The sequence below is a fragment of the Bufo bufo genome, chromosome 6 (genome assembly GCF_905171765.1).
Source record: "Bufo bufo chromosome 6, aBufBuf1.1, whole genome shotgun sequence".
In the NCBI taxonomy this organism is placed as follows: domain Eukaryota; kingdom Metazoa; phylum Chordata; class Amphibia; order Anura; family Bufonidae; genus Bufo; species Bufo bufo.
In genome coordinates this window covers 348,590,355-348,611,275 of record NC_053394.1, presented here as the reverse complement: position 1 = coordinate 348,611,275, position 20,921 = coordinate 348,590,355, and the positions used below count along the sequence as shown (strand labels likewise).

At 46.9% G+C, this 20,921-nt stretch overlaps 1 protein-coding gene across 1 annotated transcript; it reads left to right on the top strand.

Annotated features, from left to right (window-relative positions):
- The first annotated feature begins 25 nt into the window (after positions 1-25).
- Positions 26-20,880, top strand: ACOT8 (acyl-CoA thioesterase 8). The gene is made up of 6 exons (XM_040434851.1): positions 26-299; positions 3,830-3,963; positions 11,613-11,838; positions 15,703-15,860; positions 18,816-19,007; positions 20,373-20,880. The coding sequence occupies exons 1-6, from the start codon at positions 178-180 to the stop codon at positions 20,489-20,491; spliced, it is 951 nt and encodes a 316-aa protein (XP_040290785.1). The 5' UTR covers positions 26-177; the 3' UTR covers positions 20,492-20,880.
- Positions 20,881-20,921: the final 41 nt, after the last annotated feature.

Below are 20,921 nucleotides of genomic sequence, written 5' to 3'. Positions count from 1 at the left end.
TTTGCACTGCAGGTGAGTGGGCGGCTCGGTGGCGTCTAGAACGGAGCCGCTCTAAGACAGTTCACCTGCTGGAAGCGGACTAGAATGGCGTGAGACTCCGCCCCTTCCTGTGACATCACGCAGGGACTGCTTCCAAATAGTCGGGCAAGGGTCATCATGTGATCATTCGTCTCAGACATGGCAGCATCTTTACAGCCGGAGGAGCTGCTGGGGCCGGACGAGCAGAAGCCGCAGGACCTGAGGAGTGTGCTGGTCACCAGCGTCCTGAACCTGGAGCCACTGGATAAAGACCTTTATAGGTGATGACACGTCAACTGCGGTGCATGCTGGGAGTTGTAGTATTTCCACAGCTGGGCTGCATTAGAGGCAGTATGTGAGGAGGGGGTGCACAGGGGCAGGCAGAGGCAGCAGCTGATCACTGGGGGTAATCGACTTGATTATTGGTTTAATTCACTTAATGACTCCTGTAAGAGGATCTGTCCCAGTAAATCTATGTATGCTTCATGATCTAACCATCCTTGGACATCTTTTCTTAGAACTTTGTGTTGGGCATGCCTTTCCTCTGTTATTCCTCCTGGAAATTTAGACTAATTGACTGACCTACACAGGCACGGTATGCTTCACACGCACCCAGAACTGTCTAGAGGCAGCAGCAGCAACCCCGCTCTGTATCCTGGTCACGAGGACATTGTCATATACCGGTGTACGCTTACGTCCCTGAGGCTCTAACCGCTCATGAGGCTGATCACCTCTTACCTCCAGGAAAAATACCCAAATTTCCATTTCGATGAGCTGTAAAAAGATCTCGGTGAACCGTGCACCAGAAACATGGCCCCCGCTGCTGATACTGGGAGGGGGCGCTAATCTAAACACGACGCCGATCTCCTTTTCATGTGACACTTCGCCCGGTGTGGACAGTAGGCGTGCTGCTGACGGTGCGCGGTCGAACAGTTGTAGTAACTAGGAATGATTCACCTGAGAGGAGCTGCCCCCACCGGACAGGGCCGGACTTCTCTCCTGACCCTGACCATCTCATGATGCAGACATTTAACCAATCCGATTCCATGGTCAGTTGTGACCACAACATCTGAGATGGCTTACCCTGGGAGCCCTGAACGGCTTCCCCGCACAGAGATAGTGGGAGCCATACATTGTCTGTGATAGCCTGGCTCTGTCTGAAGAAACGCTTGTTTTTGTAGCTGTAGTTCCTATAGCGCTCCGCAGGTGGCAGATTTTAAGTAATTTCGTACGCCAAAAACAGGCGTAGAAAAAAATAAATGAGATCGGCCCACCCACACCAGTCCCCTTTTTTTTTTCTGCGAGCGGGGGAAAAGACGCAGATTCGGCCTCAAATCCTCTGTGACGGAATCCGTGACAAAGGTACCCCAAAAAGTGGCGTAATTCTCTTTTCTTAAATGAATCGGTCATTGGAATGTAAGGGAGAAGCAATCCAATATGTGCTTCTTCTAGCCACCCAGGGTGACAAAAAAGTGTTTAAAAAAAATTATTTCAACATATAAAATTTTAACAAAGACAAATCAAATGGCCCCCTTCCCCATAATAAAATAAGAAGCTAACTGTCATGGGCATCGCACTAAGAATGAATAAAAAGTGATCAAAAAGCCGTACCGGCTTCAAAAAGGTTTCAATAAAAACTACAGATCGGCCTGAAAAAAGCGACTTTACCCCACAAGAGCTCTGTGGACGGAACTATAAAAAAGTTATGGGGGTTGGAAAATGGCGATGAAAGGATTTTTTTTATTATTTATCCTCCCGCTCACTAGGATGTACCATTTACCTAGGGGGGATGTCTTCTGAAGCGCACTGCGCGCAGGATTGTCCTGGAACAGGTGCAAGGCGGCAGCACTGGCTAGTGGGTGTAGTCGGGGTCGTAATGAGCAATAGTCGCTCTGCCCAATCGTAGAGAGAACGTACAGTCTCCTCCCTGCGTGCTCGGAGTTTACCGCCAGGGCAACACTGAAGAGGGGAGTAGTCCCTGGACCCTAAGTATTCAGTATTAACCCTTCCACTGCCCTCCACCAGGCATAATAAATTTAAAGGCGTTGTCAGAGTTGAAACTTTTTTTTTTGGGCAGATTAATAAACTTTTGGGGGGGCTGAAATATTAAAAAAATAAATGCTTCCGTCACGATAATACAACCGTCTGCATCTGTTATGAACGAATCCGGTTGTATTATCTTTAAAGGGAACCTGTCATCAACGTTATGCTGCCCATACCAACGACAGGGGCGTGGATTTCAGCGGTCGGTCATTTATAAGTTAAAAGTAAGTGGTTGCCGAGAACCAACATCACAATCATTGCAGACTGGGCCTGGAGTAGAGTCCCGGCCACCTGAGAAGAGTCCTGGTTATTCATGAAGTCCTGCTCTCCTGCCCACCTGCTGGTGACTGACAGTCTTCTACCTAGTTGTCTCCCTTTCTCTCTAGGAGAGAACTGCCAATCATCAGCCGATGGGTGAGAGAGCAGGAGATTATAATAACCAGGACTCTTCTCAGGTAGATGTGACTCTTTTCAAGACCTGTGCTGTAACGATTATGATGCTGGTTCTCAGCAACCACTTACTTTTAGCTGATGAGTGACACAGCGCTGAAATCAGCATTTCTGTCACTATTTTATCCTGCCCTCAGTGAGGTCATGAACTCCATGGAAAGTCACTGGGGGACGGATCCGTTTTCTATTGTGTCAGAGAAAACGGATCCGTCCCCATTGACTTACATTGTGTTTCAGGACGGATCTGTCTTGCTCAGCACCACATCGCGGACAGAAAAATGCTGCTTGCAGCGTTATTCCGTTCAGTTGCGTCCCCATCGCGGACAGAACGCATTCTGGTGCACTGCTGTTTCGTTAAGTTTTGTCACCATTGACAATGAGTGGGGACAAAACGGATGTCAATAGCGGAAAGGGAAAGCGCAAGTGTGAAAGTAGCCTTAGACAACCCCTTTAACAGACCACTAGGCAGTCTTACATTGAGCTCTTCACTGCCCCAGACCACCTGGTATGCTACTAATCAACCCGCTGCCCCGATTGTGTAATTAACTGATATGTCACCGTTGTCTGATCGGTGCAGGTCTCAACAGTGGCACCCGCATCTATATCGAGAACTGAGTGGGGAGGGTGGTCGCTGGAGGACCCCAGGTTTCCCCGGGTCTGGCCACCACCAATCTCTCTCCCATAGAAGTGAATGAAAGCGCTTGCGCGGCCACCGCTTCTATTCATTTCTACGGGGCCAACGGAAATATTTTTGGCGGCCCCATAGAAATGAATGGAGGGCGGCTGTGCATGCGCAGTGTGCCCTCCACCACTTTCAGGGCTCCTTTCTCGGTGTAGGTGTGTGTCCCAGAGGTGGGACCCGCACCTATCAGACAATGAGGACATATCCTAGTGATATGCCCCCATTGTCTGAGATGGGAATACCCCTTTAACCCTCCTCACTGCCAGAAGACATTTACAGATTAACCCCTTTACCGCCCTCCATTGCCCAGGACTACCAGAGATAATGGAAATATCCCAAAGATACGGGTGTTAACCTGTTCATTGCCCTGTGCTACTAGGAGCATTTTTCACTGCCCTTGAGTCCCAGGGATGCTGACACTAACATCCCTACTGCCATAGACCACCAGGCATGACCTGCCATGTGGCCCTCTATTTGTGGATGCTTTCTGGCAATATATTAGCCCCCGGGCCCCTGACTGCCCCGCTCACTGGCTACAAAAACTTAGAGATAACATTGGCTGTGTTCAGAACATTCATGTGTGCGTCTCCGGGGTAAAGAAAGACATTTCCAAACTTTTCTTTTATTGCTTTGCAGGAGTTCTCGTCACTGGGTCCCCGCCACACGGAGGCTGTTTGGCGGTCAGATTGTTGGGCAGGCTCTGGTGGCTGCCGCCAGCTCTGTGCCAGAGGGCAACGTCCACTCTCTGCACTGCTACTTTGTGCGAGCAGGTAACGTCCATCCTATTTTATTAGCTTTAGGGCTCACAAACGTGTGTTTTTTGTCCATGACCTCTCTGCATTTTTGGGAGGTCAGATGCAGAACCATTCGCTTCAATGGGACTGCAAAAGATGCCGCTTCCATATGTCCTTTCCATGGCATCCACAAAAATATAGAATGTGTCCTATGATAGAACTGTACTTTTATGGCCTGGACATTCCGTTCCGCAAAATGCTGAACGCTCGCAGCTGGTATCAGTGTTTTGCGGATCCACAATTTGCTGACCACAAAACGGGCAACAGTCATGTGCATGAGCCCTTACGATGGAGATCGCACAACTTTATCTAGCAGCTTGTGGCCTTGTGTCTTTATCCTGTGTCTCATCATTTACTTTATAGAGCAGCATTTACATACTGACCCTAAAGAGTTAATCCAGAGACTAAGGAAGCCTGCCCTACAGCACCATGAACCTGATACACCTCCTTTAACCCCTTAAAGGGGTTGTCTCATCTGAGACATTGGTGGCATAGTGCTAGAATATGCCACCAATGTCTGATAGGTGCGGTTCCCACCTCTGGGACTTGCATCTATCTGTACAATGGGTCCCTGAAAGTAAAGGAGCGCACACGGCGCATGTGTGGCGTGCTATCTGTTTATTTCTGTGGAAGTTCGGAAAGTGGTCTCTGCTAGGGATCGACCAATTATCGGTTTTACCGATATTATCGGCCGATATTCAGGATTTTGACAGTTATCAGTATCAGCATCTATTTTGCCGATATACCGATAACGTATTGGGAACACAGATCGCGCTGCTCTCAGTGTTCCCACCGCAGCACAGGGGAGAAGGAAGCAGTGTCTCCCTCCCCCCTGTGATGCTGCTGCCGCTGCCACCAATGAGAGGGGAGAAGACAAGAGGAGGGGAGGGGCTGTGGCCACTGCGCCACCAATGAACATAAATCTTTCATTTATTCATATACAGGAGGCGGGAGCTGGCTGCAGAATCATATAGCCGGCTCCCGACCTCTATGAGCGGCAGCTGCGATCTGCGGTAGTTAACCCCTCAGGTGCCGCGGATCGCATCTACCGCTCATAGAGGTCGGGAGCCGGCTATGTGATTCTGCAGCCAGCTCCCGCCTCCTGTATATGAATAAATGAGATTTATGTTCATTGGTGGCGCAGTGCGCCCCCCAGTATTAACCATTGGTGGCGCAGTGCGCCCCCCACCCCAGTATTAAAAACATTGGTGGCGCAGGGCGCTCCCCCGCCCAAGCCCCCCCAATTTTAATCATTGGTGGCAGTGGCCACAGGGTCCCCTCTCCCCTCCTCCTCCGATCGGAGCCCCAGCAGTGTAAGCCTGGGGCTCCGATCAGTTACCATGGCAGCCAGAACGCTATTGAAGCCCTGGCTGCCATGTTCAGCTCCATGCTGCTGTGTGCACAAAGCACAGAGCAGCAGGGACAGTGTGAGCTCCTATTAGATCTCTATCAGGGTGAATAGGACAAGGGTTCTAGTCCCTAAGGGGGCTAAAAGTTAGTTAATATTTTTATTTTATTTTTTTCTTTTAAGTATAAATAAAAAAGAAAGATTTACAAAAAAAAAAACTACACTAACAATAAAAACTATTAATTTTCAGCAGATTTGTGTAGGATGTTTTTTAAATGAAATTTCACAGAATATCTGTATAAATTATCGGCTATCGGCCTGAAAGTTCACAAATTATCGGTTTCGGCCCTAAAAAATCAATATCGGTCGATCCCTAGTCTCTGCTATTTTCTGAAGTATCGTAGAAATGAATGGAAAACGCACCGCGCTATTCACTACTAGGGATCTGCCAGAGATAGCTGAGTCAGCTATTTTCAGCAGACCCTTATAAATGAATGGAGGACAGCCGCGCATGTGCAGTAAGTTCTCCATTTGTTTCTATGGGACTTCCGAAAATAGCCAAGCTCACTTTGGGGGTTCTGTTCTGCGGATAGGTGCAGGTCCCACCTCTTAGAGATATTCCACCAATGTCTCAGATGAGACAGCCCCTCTTTAACACTTGGGATACCGGAGTTTTTTTTTCGTTTTTGCGTTTTCATTTTTCTTACCCATCTTCCTTGAGCCATAACTTTTTCAAATATCCGTTCACATAGCTGTATGAGGGCTTATTTTTTGCAGGACAATTAGTACTTTCTAATGCCACCATTAATTATGGCACAAAATGTAGTGGGAAGCGGTAAAGAAAATGGAGGGGAATTGGAAAAAAATTAAATTTCTCAACAGTTTTACAGGTTACCAAATTAATGTATAGGTTCTTAATGTCTAAATAGTGTAAAAATGTAAACTTTGAAAATAAAAAATTCACCATATTCTGACCCCCATAACTATTTTTTTTTTTTTTTTTTATAGTTCTATCTACTGAGCTGTGTGGGGCTCATTTTTTGCGGGATAATCTGTAGTTTTTATTGATACCATTTTGGAGTGTGTGTGACTTTTTGATAACATTTTTTGGGGGTAAGAGAAGCAATGAAAAAAATGGTAAATTGGCCATTTTTACCCTTTTTTCCGTTACACCATTCGCTGTATTGGAAAAAACTTTTATATTTTAATAGTATGGCGTTTTCGGTCGCGGTGGTACCTATGATGCTTATATTTTTTTGTTATTTGGGTATTTTTTTATTATACGGGAATGGGAGTGATTTTAAACTTTTATACACTGCTCAAAAAAATAAAGGGAACACAAAAATAACACATCCCAGGGCTCCAGACTAAAAAAAATATCAAGGAGCCATTGGCTCCTAACCTGAAAAATGTAGGAGCCAAATTAAATTTTTAGTCGCCAAATTTAAAATACATACTATAGCTGGGATGCTTAGGAGCATGGGGTTTTCTAAGCTACAGCCCACGCAGTTAAAGGGGTTGTACACTCATTTCCATGACCTGTCAGACTAGTCAGATTCACGTTGATAATCCCTAGGTGCTGGGTCCCGGCTCATTCGCTTCCCGTCCTCCGCTGCTTGTCTTGGGTTTCTCCATGAAAACGTTTGGCTGCAGCGGCATCAAGACAATCTCTGGCCACGGTGGAGATCTGCTCCCCTGGCATCACGTGACCATTTAACATAATGCATGGGAAGCAGTGGTTAGTTATTGGCTGTAACACCGTCAAATAGGAGGTTTTCATGAAGGGACTCAAGACAAGCAACAAAGGCTAGGGAGCAAATGAGCCGAAATCCAGCACTGGGCATCAGGCAAGTATGATCACCAACAAAGGTCCTGCCAGTCTGAGCTCCAGAAATTACTGTATCCAAACCCTTTAAGGAGTAATTTTTATATTTTTCTTTAAGGGGTTTCAAACCAGTATTATTCTATATGTGACACAGAATGGGTTCAAAAAAAACGATCCCCACTGCATTCCTTAAAAGGCCAATCACTTGAGTCGCCACTGCAACCAGTGACCACATCAGCAGGCATCACGTGTTGACGGGACCAGCATGACAGTGGGGGTGGGCAGCTTTTTTTTATTTTTTTACATTAAGAAAAAATATAACAGCTAAAAATATAATACTACACGAGCTTTACTCTTTATTCTCAACCCCTCTGCTTGCCTGTCAGTGAATGAAAACCTCTTGTTTGCTGTTGTTTCTTGAGGAAAGATCGCCCATATTCTAGTGCTGCTCACTGTGTAACTGTGGCTGGACATGGACATTCAGTCTGTCAATGTCAACCTTAAAGGTTTCCATTCACTGCCAGCAAGCAGAGATGTAGGAAAGCTAGGGGACCTCCTCTGGCAGCTGAACTAGCCTGTGCTTAACCCCTTATAGGCTGCTTCAGTGCCATTTTCCCTCTTTTTAACTCTACCACATGTCTTTGGCACAGAAAGGAGCAGTTAAGGGCTCTCTGCCCATCACCCCCGTGTCAGTAAGGAGCCGTGCACGGACATCGCAGTATAGGCGGCAATCTCTCCTTGTCAATTGGTTTCACACCGGAGTCTGTCTGCAGGAGCTCTGCACTGCCGGGGTCGCAGAGCATTATATTGATTTATGATGCTATGTAACCCTTACAGTTCTGGAATGTATCGGACAACACTGACCGCATTAGGTCAGTGTTATCCAGTACATTCCAGACCTCTAAGGGTTACATAGCATCATAAATCAATAAAATGCCATGCGACCCCGGCAGTGCTCTGCAGACCAGGACAGCGAGTGTTAAAGCAGCACAGCCGGTGCTTATACTTGTCCTTACGGATCTCTGCCTTCTTCTCCTTGTGACCCCAGGACCCAGTCCTATAAAACACACTAATAAATCTGCACACGGGTGACTCGCCTCGTGTTATCAGCCGCGGACTGTGCGGCCCTAGTTGAAGTGTCTCCAGCAGCTCAGCGCCACAGCACAGACTCCACTCCAAGCACAAGCCACGCCCACCCTCTATGCCGGTTAATCTGAGGGGCGGGTCTTCACCCAGCAGACGGCTGCAGCGTGTCTCTGTCTGCTGGATGAAAGGCAGAGCAGCGAGCGGAGGGTCTAGGCGCAAATGGCGACAAGACTACAAAGTCTTGTCGCCATTTAGCAGTTCTAAGTCGCATTGGCGACCATTTTGGTCGCCATCTGGAGCCCTGACATCCTAGATCTGAATTAATTAAATATTCTTCTGAAATACTTTGTTCTTTACATAGTTGAATGTGCTGACAACAAAATCACACAAAAATGGAAATCAAATGTTTCAACCCATGGAGGTCTGGATTTGGAGTCACACTCAAAATTAAAGTGGAAAAACACACTACAGGCTGATCCAACTTTGATGTAATGTCCATAAAACAAGTCAAAATGAGGCTCAGTAGTGTGTGTGGCCTCCACGTGCCTGTATGACCTCCCTACAACGCCTGTGCATGTTCCTGATGAGGTGGCGGACGGTCTCCTGAGGGATCTCTTCCCAGACCTGGACTAAAGCATCTGCCAACTCCTGGACAGTCTGTGGTGCAACGTGACGTTGGTGGATAGAGCGAGACATGATGTCCCAGATGTGCTCAATTGGATTCAGGTCTGGGGAACGGACTGGCCAGTCCATAGCATCAATGCCTTCGTCTTGCAGGAACTGCTGACACACTCCAGCCACATGAGGTCTAGCATTGTCTTGCATTAGGAGGAACCCAGGGCCAACCGCACCAGCATATGGTCTCACAAGGGGTCTGAGGATCTCATCTCGGTACCTAATGGCAGTCAGGCTACCTCTGGCGAGCACATGGAGGGCTGTGTGGCCCTCCAAAGAAATGCCACCCCACACCATTACTGACCCAATGCCAAACTGGTCATGCTGGAGGATGTTGCAGGCAGCAGATTGTTCTCCACGGCGTCTCAAGACTCTGTCACATGTGCTCAGTGTGAACCTGCTTTCATCTGTGAAGAGCACAGGGCGCCAGTGGCGAATTTGCCAATATTGGTGTTCTCTGGCAAATGCCAAACATCCTGCACGGTGTTGGGCTGTAAGCTGCAACCCCCACCTGTGGACGTCAGGCTCTCATATCACCCTCATGGAGTCTGTTTCTGACCGTTTGAGCAGACACATGCACATCTGTGGCCTGCTGGAGGTCATTTTGCAGGGCTCTGGCAGTGCTCCTCCTGTTCCTCCTTGCACAAAGGCAGAGGTAGCGGTCCTGCTGCTGGGTTGTTGCCCTCCTACGGCCTCCTCCACGTCTCCTGATGTACTGGCCTGTCTCCTGGTAGCGCCTCCATGCTCTGGACACCACGCTGACAGACACAGCAAACCTTCTTGCCACAGCTCGCATTGATGTGCCATCCTGGATAAGCTTCACTACCTGAGCCACTTGTGTGGGTTGTAGACTCCGTCTCATGCTACCACTAGAGTGAAAGCACCGCCAGCATTCAAAAGTGACCAAAACATCAGCCAGGAAGCATAGGAACTGAGAAGTGGTCTGTGGTCACCGCCTGCAGAACCACTCCTTTATTGGGGGTGTCTTGCTAATTGCCTATAATTTCCACCTGTTGTCTATCCCATTTGCACAACAGCATGTGAAATTGATTGTCACTGAGTGTTGCTTCCTAAGTGGACAGTTTGATTACACAGAAGTGTGATTGACTTGGAGTTACATTGTGTTGTTTAAGTGTTCCCTTTATTTTTTTTGAGCAGTGTATTTTTATTAATCATTTTGAAGCTCATATGAGCCTATAAAAATCAGTCTTTTAATTGCTAATTTTGAACAATCCGGGATTTTTAAAATGAGTTTATTACTGTATATTGCTCATATTTTTTTTGATGTTGGCCTGCAATCTGGTGGCCAAAATAAGAATTGCAGCATGAATTCTGTGAGCCTCGTTGGCGAGGCTCAGCGCATTGAAAGCAACTACAGACATCCCCATTGGACGCAGTGGGTGTCGGTAGGAAGCCTGTAAGCGTGAGCTTCCGGGTTTTTGACACTTTAGATGCCGTGATCTCACTTGATCATGGCATCTAAAGCCGCCTTTATCGCAATCAGTATTATTGCTGGTCACGGTAATTGGCAGCAGGTCTCCACTGTTTACAGATCGCATCAGCGCCATAAATGTACGGCACTGGCAGCGAAAGGGTTAAAGCAGTTGTCCAAGATTTTGATATTTATGGCCTCCGAAGGATAGGTCGTCCATATCAGACCGGCAATTTCTTCATGAAAAACATCAAGTCACTCTAAATACACAAAGCGCAGAGACTGCCGGTATAAAGTGTTGTTCAGTCTTCATAAACCCTAACAAAGTTCCCTAATAATCAGGACCAGGAATTTCCAAATGGACAAAGTCACTTAGTCCATAGTCTACATGGGTATAATTGGAGGTGATGAAACACTCTGCAAGATTCTGCTGATTACTAGGTAATTCTCAAATGTTTGCAGTAACACTACTCTTTATTATGTTTGATTGCAAGGCCTCATGCTCACGGCCGTGTTCCGCGGCAGAGAGCGTTCCGTGGCAGAGAGCGTTCCGTGGTAACCCGGCCGGGATTCCTGCTGACAGCAGGAGCGCACGGCGTCATTGGTTGCTACACGAGTGTATTACTGTACAGCAGCAGCACCATGAAGTGCACGGCGTCATAGCAACCAATGACGCCGAGCGCTCCTGCTGTCAGCATTGGCCAGGTTGCCACGGATCGCTCTCGGCCGCGGAACACGGCCGTGTGCATGAGGCCTAAGGGTGTTTTACAAGAAATACTTGGCATTTGACACAATTAAGTACTGATTGGTTCTTTTCCCTTTAATTATTATATTACTTTCTATATTCCTTGTAATGTAGTGCGTTAGGGATAGTTGGCATATACAAGGTCATTGTTCTGTGTCAGAAGACCACCAAGCCATATTATAGAGTAGTTAACTTACAGGACATGCATTGCTCCACAATGGACATCCTTAGGAGGAGGGGATGAAAGGTAATAACATTTGTGCACAAAGACTGACATCAGCTCCAATAAGAACCTCATCTGAGTAGGATGTTGTAGGTCCATATCGCTCTCTTGTATTACTGACTATCATTTACTTTTACTACTCTGTATGCAAGTTTTTTGTATGTGTGTATATATATATATATATATATCTCTCTCACACTTGGTAAATTATTTTTTTTTAGCACTTAGCTTGTGTAAGCCTATTTATTCTCAAATCTTGGAATTCACATTAAAACTTATGTTCGCCATTAGGGGACCCCAAGGCGTCAGTGTTGTACCAAGTAGAGAGGACACGAGATGGGCGAAGTTTTAATGTAAGGTCCGTGAAGGCAATACAGTATGGAGTACCAATCCTCACTTGTCAAGTTTCCTTCCATCGCTCCCAAGAGAGTCCCTTACAGCATCAGTTCACTATGCCAACTGTGCCTTCGCCAGATGAGCTGCTCACCCGGGACGAGCTTTTATACAAATACTTGAAGTGAGTCCTGGTTTTGTTTTTTCTTTCTTGATGTTTACAGGAGTTTTCTTATATCATAAGGTGATACACCCTCCACTGGTCAGAAAGAGCTGGCAGGACTACCAGAACCCCTTCCGATCCCAGGTTTGAAGGGGGCGCAGTGCTAAACCTTGCAAAATTCTGGGACTGGCAAAGGTATAGAGCAGTGCTTCTCAATTATTTTCTGTCATGCCGCCGCGCGACTGTAAATAGTATCATTTGTCTATAAAATTGTTATAAGTACACCTCTGCATAACACTGTATCCTTAACGTATAAGAGAATAAAAAAAGAAAGAAATGTGGATCGGGGACACACTTATGGCGGGGATCTGTGGCTGTCACTGTTACAGGGGGATCTGTGGCTGGCACTGTTATATATGTGCCATCCACAGTGCCCCCCCAGCCCATAACAGTGCCATCCACAGTCCCCCCCAGCCCATAACTGTGCCATCCACAGATTCCATGTGCCCGCCGCCGCTTAAAGTTATTAAACATGCCCCCCTCACTCCTAATAGTACCGTATACTCGAATTTCTTCTGTATAATGCCGGCAGGCCGGCGCGTCCCTCAGTGACATCACTTGTCTGCGCCGCCTGCTTCATTCATAAAGCAGGTGGCGCAGGCACGTGACATCACTGAGGGACGTGCCGGCATTATACAGAAGAAATTCGGATATACGGTACTATTAGGAGTGAGGGGGGCATGTTTAATAACTTTTAATTCAATAATACATTTTATATTAGTATACCGGAGGGAGCGGTGGGGCGGGGCTATAGTACAGTGACCGCACCGCTATTGCCAGCCCCCAGCTCCTCCTCCCAGTCCCTCCCCGCGTCCAGCTCTGATCAGATGGGAGATGAGCGCTTCCACAATGGAAGCGCTCATCTCCCTGCTAGGGTTGTTGCGGGTATCGAAATTTCGATACCCAATCGATACTTTTGTCCCGGTATCGATACGATACCGGGATTTCCGTTTTTTCGATACTGGGCTGCGCTTCTGCGCAGTCTAGTATCTCTGAACATGAGCGCGCTGCTATCGGCGCGCTCATGTTCTCTCTCAGCAGCACGGGGAGAAGGAAGCTGTCCTCCCTCCCCCTGTGCTGCTGCCGCTGCCACCAATGAGAAGAGAGGGGCGGAGGAGGGGCGGCAATGAGAAGAGAGGGGCGGAGGAGGGGCAGCAATGAGAGGGGGTGGAGGAGGGGCGGCAATGAGAAGAGAGGGGCGGAGGAGGGGCGGGCGCACTGCGCCCCCAATGATAGGATTACTATCGGAGCGATGGGAGGAGACATCAGCTTCACTAGTGGGCGTTCCTTTTCCCTGCGCTGCGATTGGACAGCGCTACAGCCAGGGAGAAGGAACGCCCACTAGTGAAGCTGATGTCTCCTCCCATCGCTCCGATAGTAATCAGCAGCATGTGGAGCAGGAGAGGAGACAGTAATGGGGCACTGCGGGCGAACGGAGCGGCGCCCAGGACTAAATGGTGAGTGCTGAGACATCGCTGGGCGCCGCTCTGTGTGGCCTAATAGTGAAAGTCTGGACTCATATACAGTAGTCAGTCTTTAACACATACAGGAGGCGGGTGCCGGCAGCAGAATCGCATTGCCGGCACCCTGCCCCTGACAGGGAGCTGCGATCAGCGGCAGTTAACTGCCGCTGATCTGCTAGTACCCGCCTCCTGTATAAAGGGGTAAAATCATTGGTGGTGCAGTGTGCCCCCCCCCCCTCAATCCCCCCATCCCATTAAAATCATTGGTGGCACAGTGCGCCGGCCCCTCTCAACCCTCCAGTATTAAAATCATTGGTGGCAGTGGCCACAGGGACCTCTCCACTCCCCCTCATTGGTGGTGCAGTGGCAGCTTCTGATCGGAGCCCCAGCTGTGTAAGCCTGGGGCTCCGATCGGTTACCATGGCAGCCAGGAAGCCCTGGTTGCCATGGTAACATCCCTGATGCTGTGTGCACAAAGCACAGAGCAGCAGGGACAGTGTGGAGTCCTATTCACCCTGATAGAGATCTATCAGGGTGAATAGGAAAAGGGATGAAAGATCCCAGGTTCTAGCCCCTAAGGGGGGAAATAGTTATTAAATAAAAAGTGAAAAAAAAAAAAACACTAAAATATGAAGTATAAATCACCCCCCTTTTCCCAATTTCACATATAAAATATATAAATAAACATATTACATCGCCACGTCAGAAAAGTCCAAACTATTAAAATATAAAAAAAAAATCTAGGTGGTGAATGCCGGAACAGAAAAAATAAAATAAAAACTGCGCGATTCGCCATTTTTAAAAATGAGGAATGCACGTGGCTTTTTTTGTTTATTTTTTTCGCGTGGTATCGAATGGTATCGAGTATCGCAATACTTTTTCATGGTATCGAAACCGAATCAAAAATTTGGTATCGCAACAACTCTACTCCCTGCCGCATATTACACTGCGAGCTGTCGGCCGCCCGGCGCCCCTGTTGCTATGGCGCCCTGTGCGGCCGCACACCCCAAAGGCTGGCCCTGAACGAGCCCCCCTTAACGGAGCCTGGCGCCCCCCCCCCACCCCCACTATTTGAGAAGCACTGGTATAGAGATAACTATGATAGTGGGAGTAGTAAGTCCCTAAAATGAAGACAGGAAAAGTGATCATACCCATTAGACTAACATCAGCTGAACTCACTGATTAGGGTGGGATTGGCTGACCATGTATTGTGTATTAGATGTTCACATGCCTTATCCTTTTTTCTTCACAAGGGAAATGAGCTGCCACCAGTGGCATCTGGTATCAGTTTATTCCCATTATTACACACTTAAAGGGCTTCTGTCACCCCACTAAAGTTTTTTTTTTTTTTTTTGGGCTAGTTAAATTAGTTATTTTGCGATATATGAAAATATAATGGTGTTACTTACTTTGATCCAGCAGTTTCTTCCAAAAATGAAGTTTTATAATATGTAAATTAGGTCTCTACCAGCAAGTAGGGCGGCTACTTGCTGGTAGCAGCTGCAGAAAACCGCCCCCTCGTCGTGTTGATTGACAGGGCCAGCCGGGATCTCCTCCTCCGGCCAGCCCTGTTGGCATTTCAAAAATCGCGCGCCTGTGTTCATTCGGCGCAGGCGCTCTGAGATGAGGAGGCTCGCCTCCTCAGAACTCCCTCAGTGCGCCTGCGCCGATGACATCACCAAAATAGAAGACGTCATCGGCGCAGGTGCACTGAGGGAGTGCTGAGGAGACGAGCCTCCTCATCTCAGAGCGCCTGCGCCGAATGAAAACAGGCGCGCGATTTTTGAAATGCCAACAGGGCTGGCCGGAGGAGGAGATCCCGGCTGGCCCTGTCAATCAACACGACGAGGGGGCGGTTTTCTGCAGCTGCTACCAGCAAGTAGCCGCCCTACTTGCTGGTAGAGACCTAATTTACATATTATAAAACTTCGTTTTTGGAAGAAACTGCTGGATCAAAGTAAGTAACACCATTATATTTTCATATATCGCAATATAACGAATTTAACTAGCCCAAAAAAAAAATCACTTTAGTGGGGTGACAGAGGCCCTTTAACAGAGTTGAGAGGAATAGCTGTTGGCCAACAGCTTTGGAAGGTGTATGGCTTCATATATAAATGGAATATAAAAGGCATACAAGGAGCCTGAGAACTTACAATTGGCACCTATGACCATAGTGCAGCTGCATTACAGTAGTCTGAGACTGGCCTCAGCACCAGAGCCTCACATGGTCCTACTGAACCAAATGTAGATCACAATAAAGAGGTCTATGCAGATGTAACTTCATCAGAAACGTGCAGGATCCAGTGTTAGTCATCCTAACGAGGTGTTAAATGATATTCTCTCCAATGTCTTCTTCTTTTAGGGACCCCTCACTGGTGGACAAGCACAGGCTAGGCCTCAATAAAATCTTGGCTCAAGACGTTCCCATTGAAATCAAACCAATAAACCCCCCCGACATTTACAACCGTATGCCACAGGAACCACGACAGCTGTTCTGGGTACGAGCCAAAGGAGTTATAGGTAATGGCTGTAACTCACTTATGACATCTCATGCTAAATGTGAAGACATCGCATAAATAACTATTCCATAAATTACTCAGTCCCCGAGGACCTTGGAATCCAATAACGGGTATGTATCAGATCAGGGTCAGCAACCTCCGGCACTCCCAGCATGCTCCACTCACTTCTATGAGTTTTCAGAGAACAAGTGTGCATGCTGGGAGTTGTAGTTTCTCAGCAATCTCCGCAGCGTCTGAGATTGCTGACCCATGTCAGATCAGTGCAGTTTATATTAATTGTCTAATAGGTCATTGTAGGCTAATCTAGGTTTCTGTGTAGGTGAGCGAGGCACTAGCAGCCTGAGACAGGTGAACTTTGCACATGGTGCCATTTAGTTGGCACAGCTGGGTTAACTTTAGTGCATGTCTAGAAATCAATAATGATTGTTAAAATCATGACTCAAAGGGGCAGGCATTTTTGATTAGTGTAAGGCCTCATGCACACAACAGTGTGCCCATGCTGTGGACTGCACTTAAATGGGGTCCAAAAGCGGTGCAGAGGCATGGGTAAAAAAAAACTTCCGATCCGTGCCACACAGTATCATCCGGATTTCGGACCCAGTCAAGTGGTGTCAGCTGTTTGCAATAAGGGCACGGACCTGGTACAGCAGTGTGCATGAGGCCTAAAGGGGTAGATTTGTATCGGTTCTGGGCAGGCTTTGCTGTACATGAGATGTGCCTGCTCTATAAGTGATCAGGTCGGGTCGTAGTTTTTCCAATAAGATATCCTCCGCTCTGAGAGACCAACTGCAATGTCGGGTAGCTCCTTTAGCCCTGCCAAGGCCAAGCACTGCTAATGGCAATGAGCTTCTGACAGCAGGGATTGGACCTGAACCCCAAAAAAATTGAATCTTCCCAATAGTGCAGGCAATGAAGTCTAGGCTCTGAGTCTTAAATCCTGTTTTACTATACAGGGCTGATATCAAAAACTCCAGCAAAATTGCATTGGTATTCTTGATCTTTATTATAGTGCAGCAAAGTTACACTTTGTGCGACGTTTCGGCTACAATAGCCTTTTTCAAACATCAGCCGCTCTGGAGGAAGGAGCCAATACCGTAGGTGCTGCGCTGTAGATACAGGTGGCGGGCCGATGCACGCAATGAACAGAAGCACTTCTGTTGGACTTAGGGAGCCCCCTGTGTAACTGCATAGATGCCAGTCTCCAAACTTGGCCACTGCTCACTGAATACACCCCTCGCCCATCTGTGATCTACATGTACGTAGGTGCACAGAGGGGTTTCATGGACACCTTTTGTCCGCCTGAACCTTCCACAAGTGCTGGCAAATTTTGAGACCGTAGTAAGGACATGGTATTGATGTGGAAATGTCTGAACATATTGGCACACATTACTATAGTGGCTGGGTGTGATGGAAACCGTGCAAGTCTAAAGCCGCACCAAGTTTATCATCTGCGGTCTTCAGATTGCCTGGGCCAGATTTATCAACTAAAGCAAGAAATGGAGCTCACATAGTACCCATATAAAACATTCTACTTTATTGAATCAGTGTATAACAAGATATACCATTAAAAAGGGGGAAGTGGCAGAACAGACACCATAAAAATATATCATATTGGAAAATAAACATCAATATTCCATATATAAAAGTAACAATTGGGTGAGTCAATGGTTGTGAGTCATCAACAGCGCATAATATAGGGATATTGGCAAACTGATAATATATACGGACCAACCCTGCAAAAGTCTTAGCAAGAAAAAAACTCACCAACGCAAACTGTGTACACCAGGACGGCGCTGTTGTAATTAATGTCATAATGGCTAAAAGCTCAAGAGCTCCAGCATGCTGCATTTTTGAAAATAAGCAAAAAGACAAAAAAAAAAATCCTGTCTCCCATAGACCATTTGGAGTTGCATTTTATTTTATTTTTTAAACCCCTGGTGGTGTTATCGGCCACCCCTGTAGTAATTGTGAGCTGCTCGGTTTTGCCTGGAGGCTAGATTCACTCTGCGGTCCACAGTACAGGAGACGTGCCTTGCTCGGCTGACGTTCTGTGGCAGATTGAATACACCCTTCACAACAGGAACGGTCTTGTACCTCTTATTAAAATGTACCCTGTTTCCCCGAAAATAAGACAGTGTCTTATATAAATTTTTGCTCCAAAAGATGCGCTAGGTATTATTTTTCCACGACACAGGGGGATCAGAGGGGAGAATCAAAATGACACAGGAGAATCTGAGGGAAGATTACAATTTTAGTACCCTTTCTTATCCTCCTGTGTCATTTTGATTCCCCCCTCTGATCCCCCTCCCCTGTGCCAGCGGACAGTGGATTATTTAGTCTCTCCCCCCTCCCACCTGACATCCCCCACCACTTTATCAGACATTCCCCCCATACCTCAGTCACCCCTGTATGTCCGTGCCGGCCAGATTCCACACAATGTGCCCGACTCCTGCCCTGCGCAACTCACTCACATTTAGACAGTGAGTCAGCCAGACTCCGTCAGGGCAGACAGAGCAGCAGGCGGCAGCTTGTCCTGGCAGTGGCGCGGGCTCTCTGATTTAAAGAGACCTCGCACCGCCTGAACAGCTCTGGCTGTGCTGCGGCCAATCAGTGAGCTGCGCGGCCGCGCCCGCCGCTACGATTGGGAGGAGTCAGATGCCTTGCAGTAACTTCTGGGACCTTATATTCCGGGGGGGCCTTATTATCGGGGAGGCCTTATTTTCGGGGGGATGCCTTATATTTCAGCAAGAGGCAAAACTAGAGGTAGGTCTTATTTTCGGGGAAAGACGGTATTTTAGATTCCATTTATAAAATACTTGATTCCCGGTCTACATAATCCTCTACAAATACAGTAAAAATAATGGATTTCATCTCTTTACATATAAAACGGCAGGTTTAAGTAGTAAAAGTAGGTTACAGTGATAGTCGTGACTTTCTGCTTTCCCTTGTGTCTTAGGTCCTGGTGACATGAGATTACATTGCTGCGTAGCTGCCTATATTTCAGACTACTCATTCCTGGGAACCGCACTACTTCCCCATCTTCGGTTTGGGGTGCAATTTATGGCCTCGCTTGATCACTCCTTGTGGTTCCATTCCGAATTCAGGGCAGATGAATGGATGCTGTACGAGTGTGAAAGTCACTGGGCAGGTAAGTAGGGGAATAGAACATGATGTAAATATAGTGTGTGTATATATATATTACACACTACTAATTATACTATGATTAGTTACTATTGCTTGTGGCTTCCCTTTTTATTGTCCTTTAAATTTTTGTACTGCATTGATCCAAGTAATTGCAGCTGCTATACCGCGCACTGCCTCCCTTGACTGTCCACTGCCCATGGCAAATGTTAGAGGGTAGATTAAAAAAGAAAAAGGGGGGGTAATTTAAGAAAGCAGTTTTTCTTGAGTCTGAGTTGGAAGAATTTGCACCAGCTTTATCAAATGTCTCATGCTACTTTATACATCTGGTGCAAATTACATGGTCACCTGTCTACATATCTGGAGTGAAAATAACTAACCTAGCTAACCGCATCCATCTAGAGTGCATGGTGTAAAAATGTAAAGTGCTGCAAACTTTTTTTGCACAAAAAGTTCAGAATAAAAATATACACAGCACCCCTCTTTTTAAAGCTAGGATCCTGGAGTGCATGGCTTGGTGAACGCCCACCTTCTGTGTACTTTTCTGAAGTGGCACGCCATCACTGTGCCCTCAGCATCTGGGCCCCCAGTGACCAATAAAAGGAGCGGGCAGAGGCGCTTCACTGATTGCTGTGATCTACTTTGCTTAGTTCCCCCTTCATTTCAGCAATTGGTGGGAGGGGGTCTCAGCAGCAAGACCCCTGCCCTTTTCTTTGACACATTATGTATTATAAAGCTCTATAGATGCCCTTTAAAGGACATGGTGTTAAGACACTGCAGAAGATTTATGAAAACCGATTAAAAAGATTAGATTGTCTCGTATTTGCAAAAGTTTCTCTGAAAAATCAGATCAGCAATATGATAGACTGATCTGTATGACTGCAACTTCCCCAGCATCGGATTTTGTAAGGCCTGTAGATCAGTACTTCGATTGTGGAGAAGGAAGCGTTCCTTCCTGACAAATCGACTACTCGTCAGTGAAGGAGACCACTGCTATTACATGCAGTGATCTCCTCCACAGTATGGGGAGGACTAATCGCTAATACAATCGCTGGTTCCCATACAAAACCATTATTTGCCGTTAGCCGCTCGTGATTACGGTACACAGCATGGTTTGCTGCCGGCAAACAAATTAGTCTTCTTAAAAATTGCAATTGCCCAGTGAACGCTTGTTCATTGGGTAATAGTCAGCACTTTTACACAGGCAGATCATGGCTAATGAGCGTTCGCTAGTAAAGATACAGCCCCAAAAGTCCCATTGTGTAGCATCCAGCGGTAGACCACAGTCACAGACTTTTAGTATTTCATGTAATCAAGTCTTAGTGCCTCTAAGGATACAGTACTGCTCACATTTCCATGTCTCTTGTGCCAGGCAACAGCCGAGGACTAGTACATGGGCGCCTTTGGAGAAGAGACGGAGTGCTGGCAGTCTCATGTGCACAGGAGGGGGTCTTCCGCGTCAAGCAAAATCCTCCCGAAAGCAAACTGTGAGCGTACAGCTCGTCCGCTGAATACAGAACTTGAATTCCTTCCTTCGCAAGATTAATACATTCCTGACCTGTAATCCACATGTTCACATCCAGCTCCGGCATCATGAAACTAGTCTCCAAATTGTGAATAATTGCAAATATATATTTTAATAAATCATTTGCGCTATGCATTGAAAACTGTTTGGATTCTGTTTTTCCCGCTACTCTTAATAATGCCCTTTATCCATAAGGCGCCATGAAAGACTGAGGAAGGTCTGCCAAACTGCTACCAGGAGGGTCTGTTCCCATAAATTTCTCCAGATGAACTGGCACAAATCTGAAGTAGAGTTTTAAGAAGCTTGCAAAGTGGCCCCATCACCTGGGGAAAGGTATGTAGTGCAAATAATTTGTTCCTTTTGGCTAAGGGCCCCATTCACACGTCTGCAACTGTT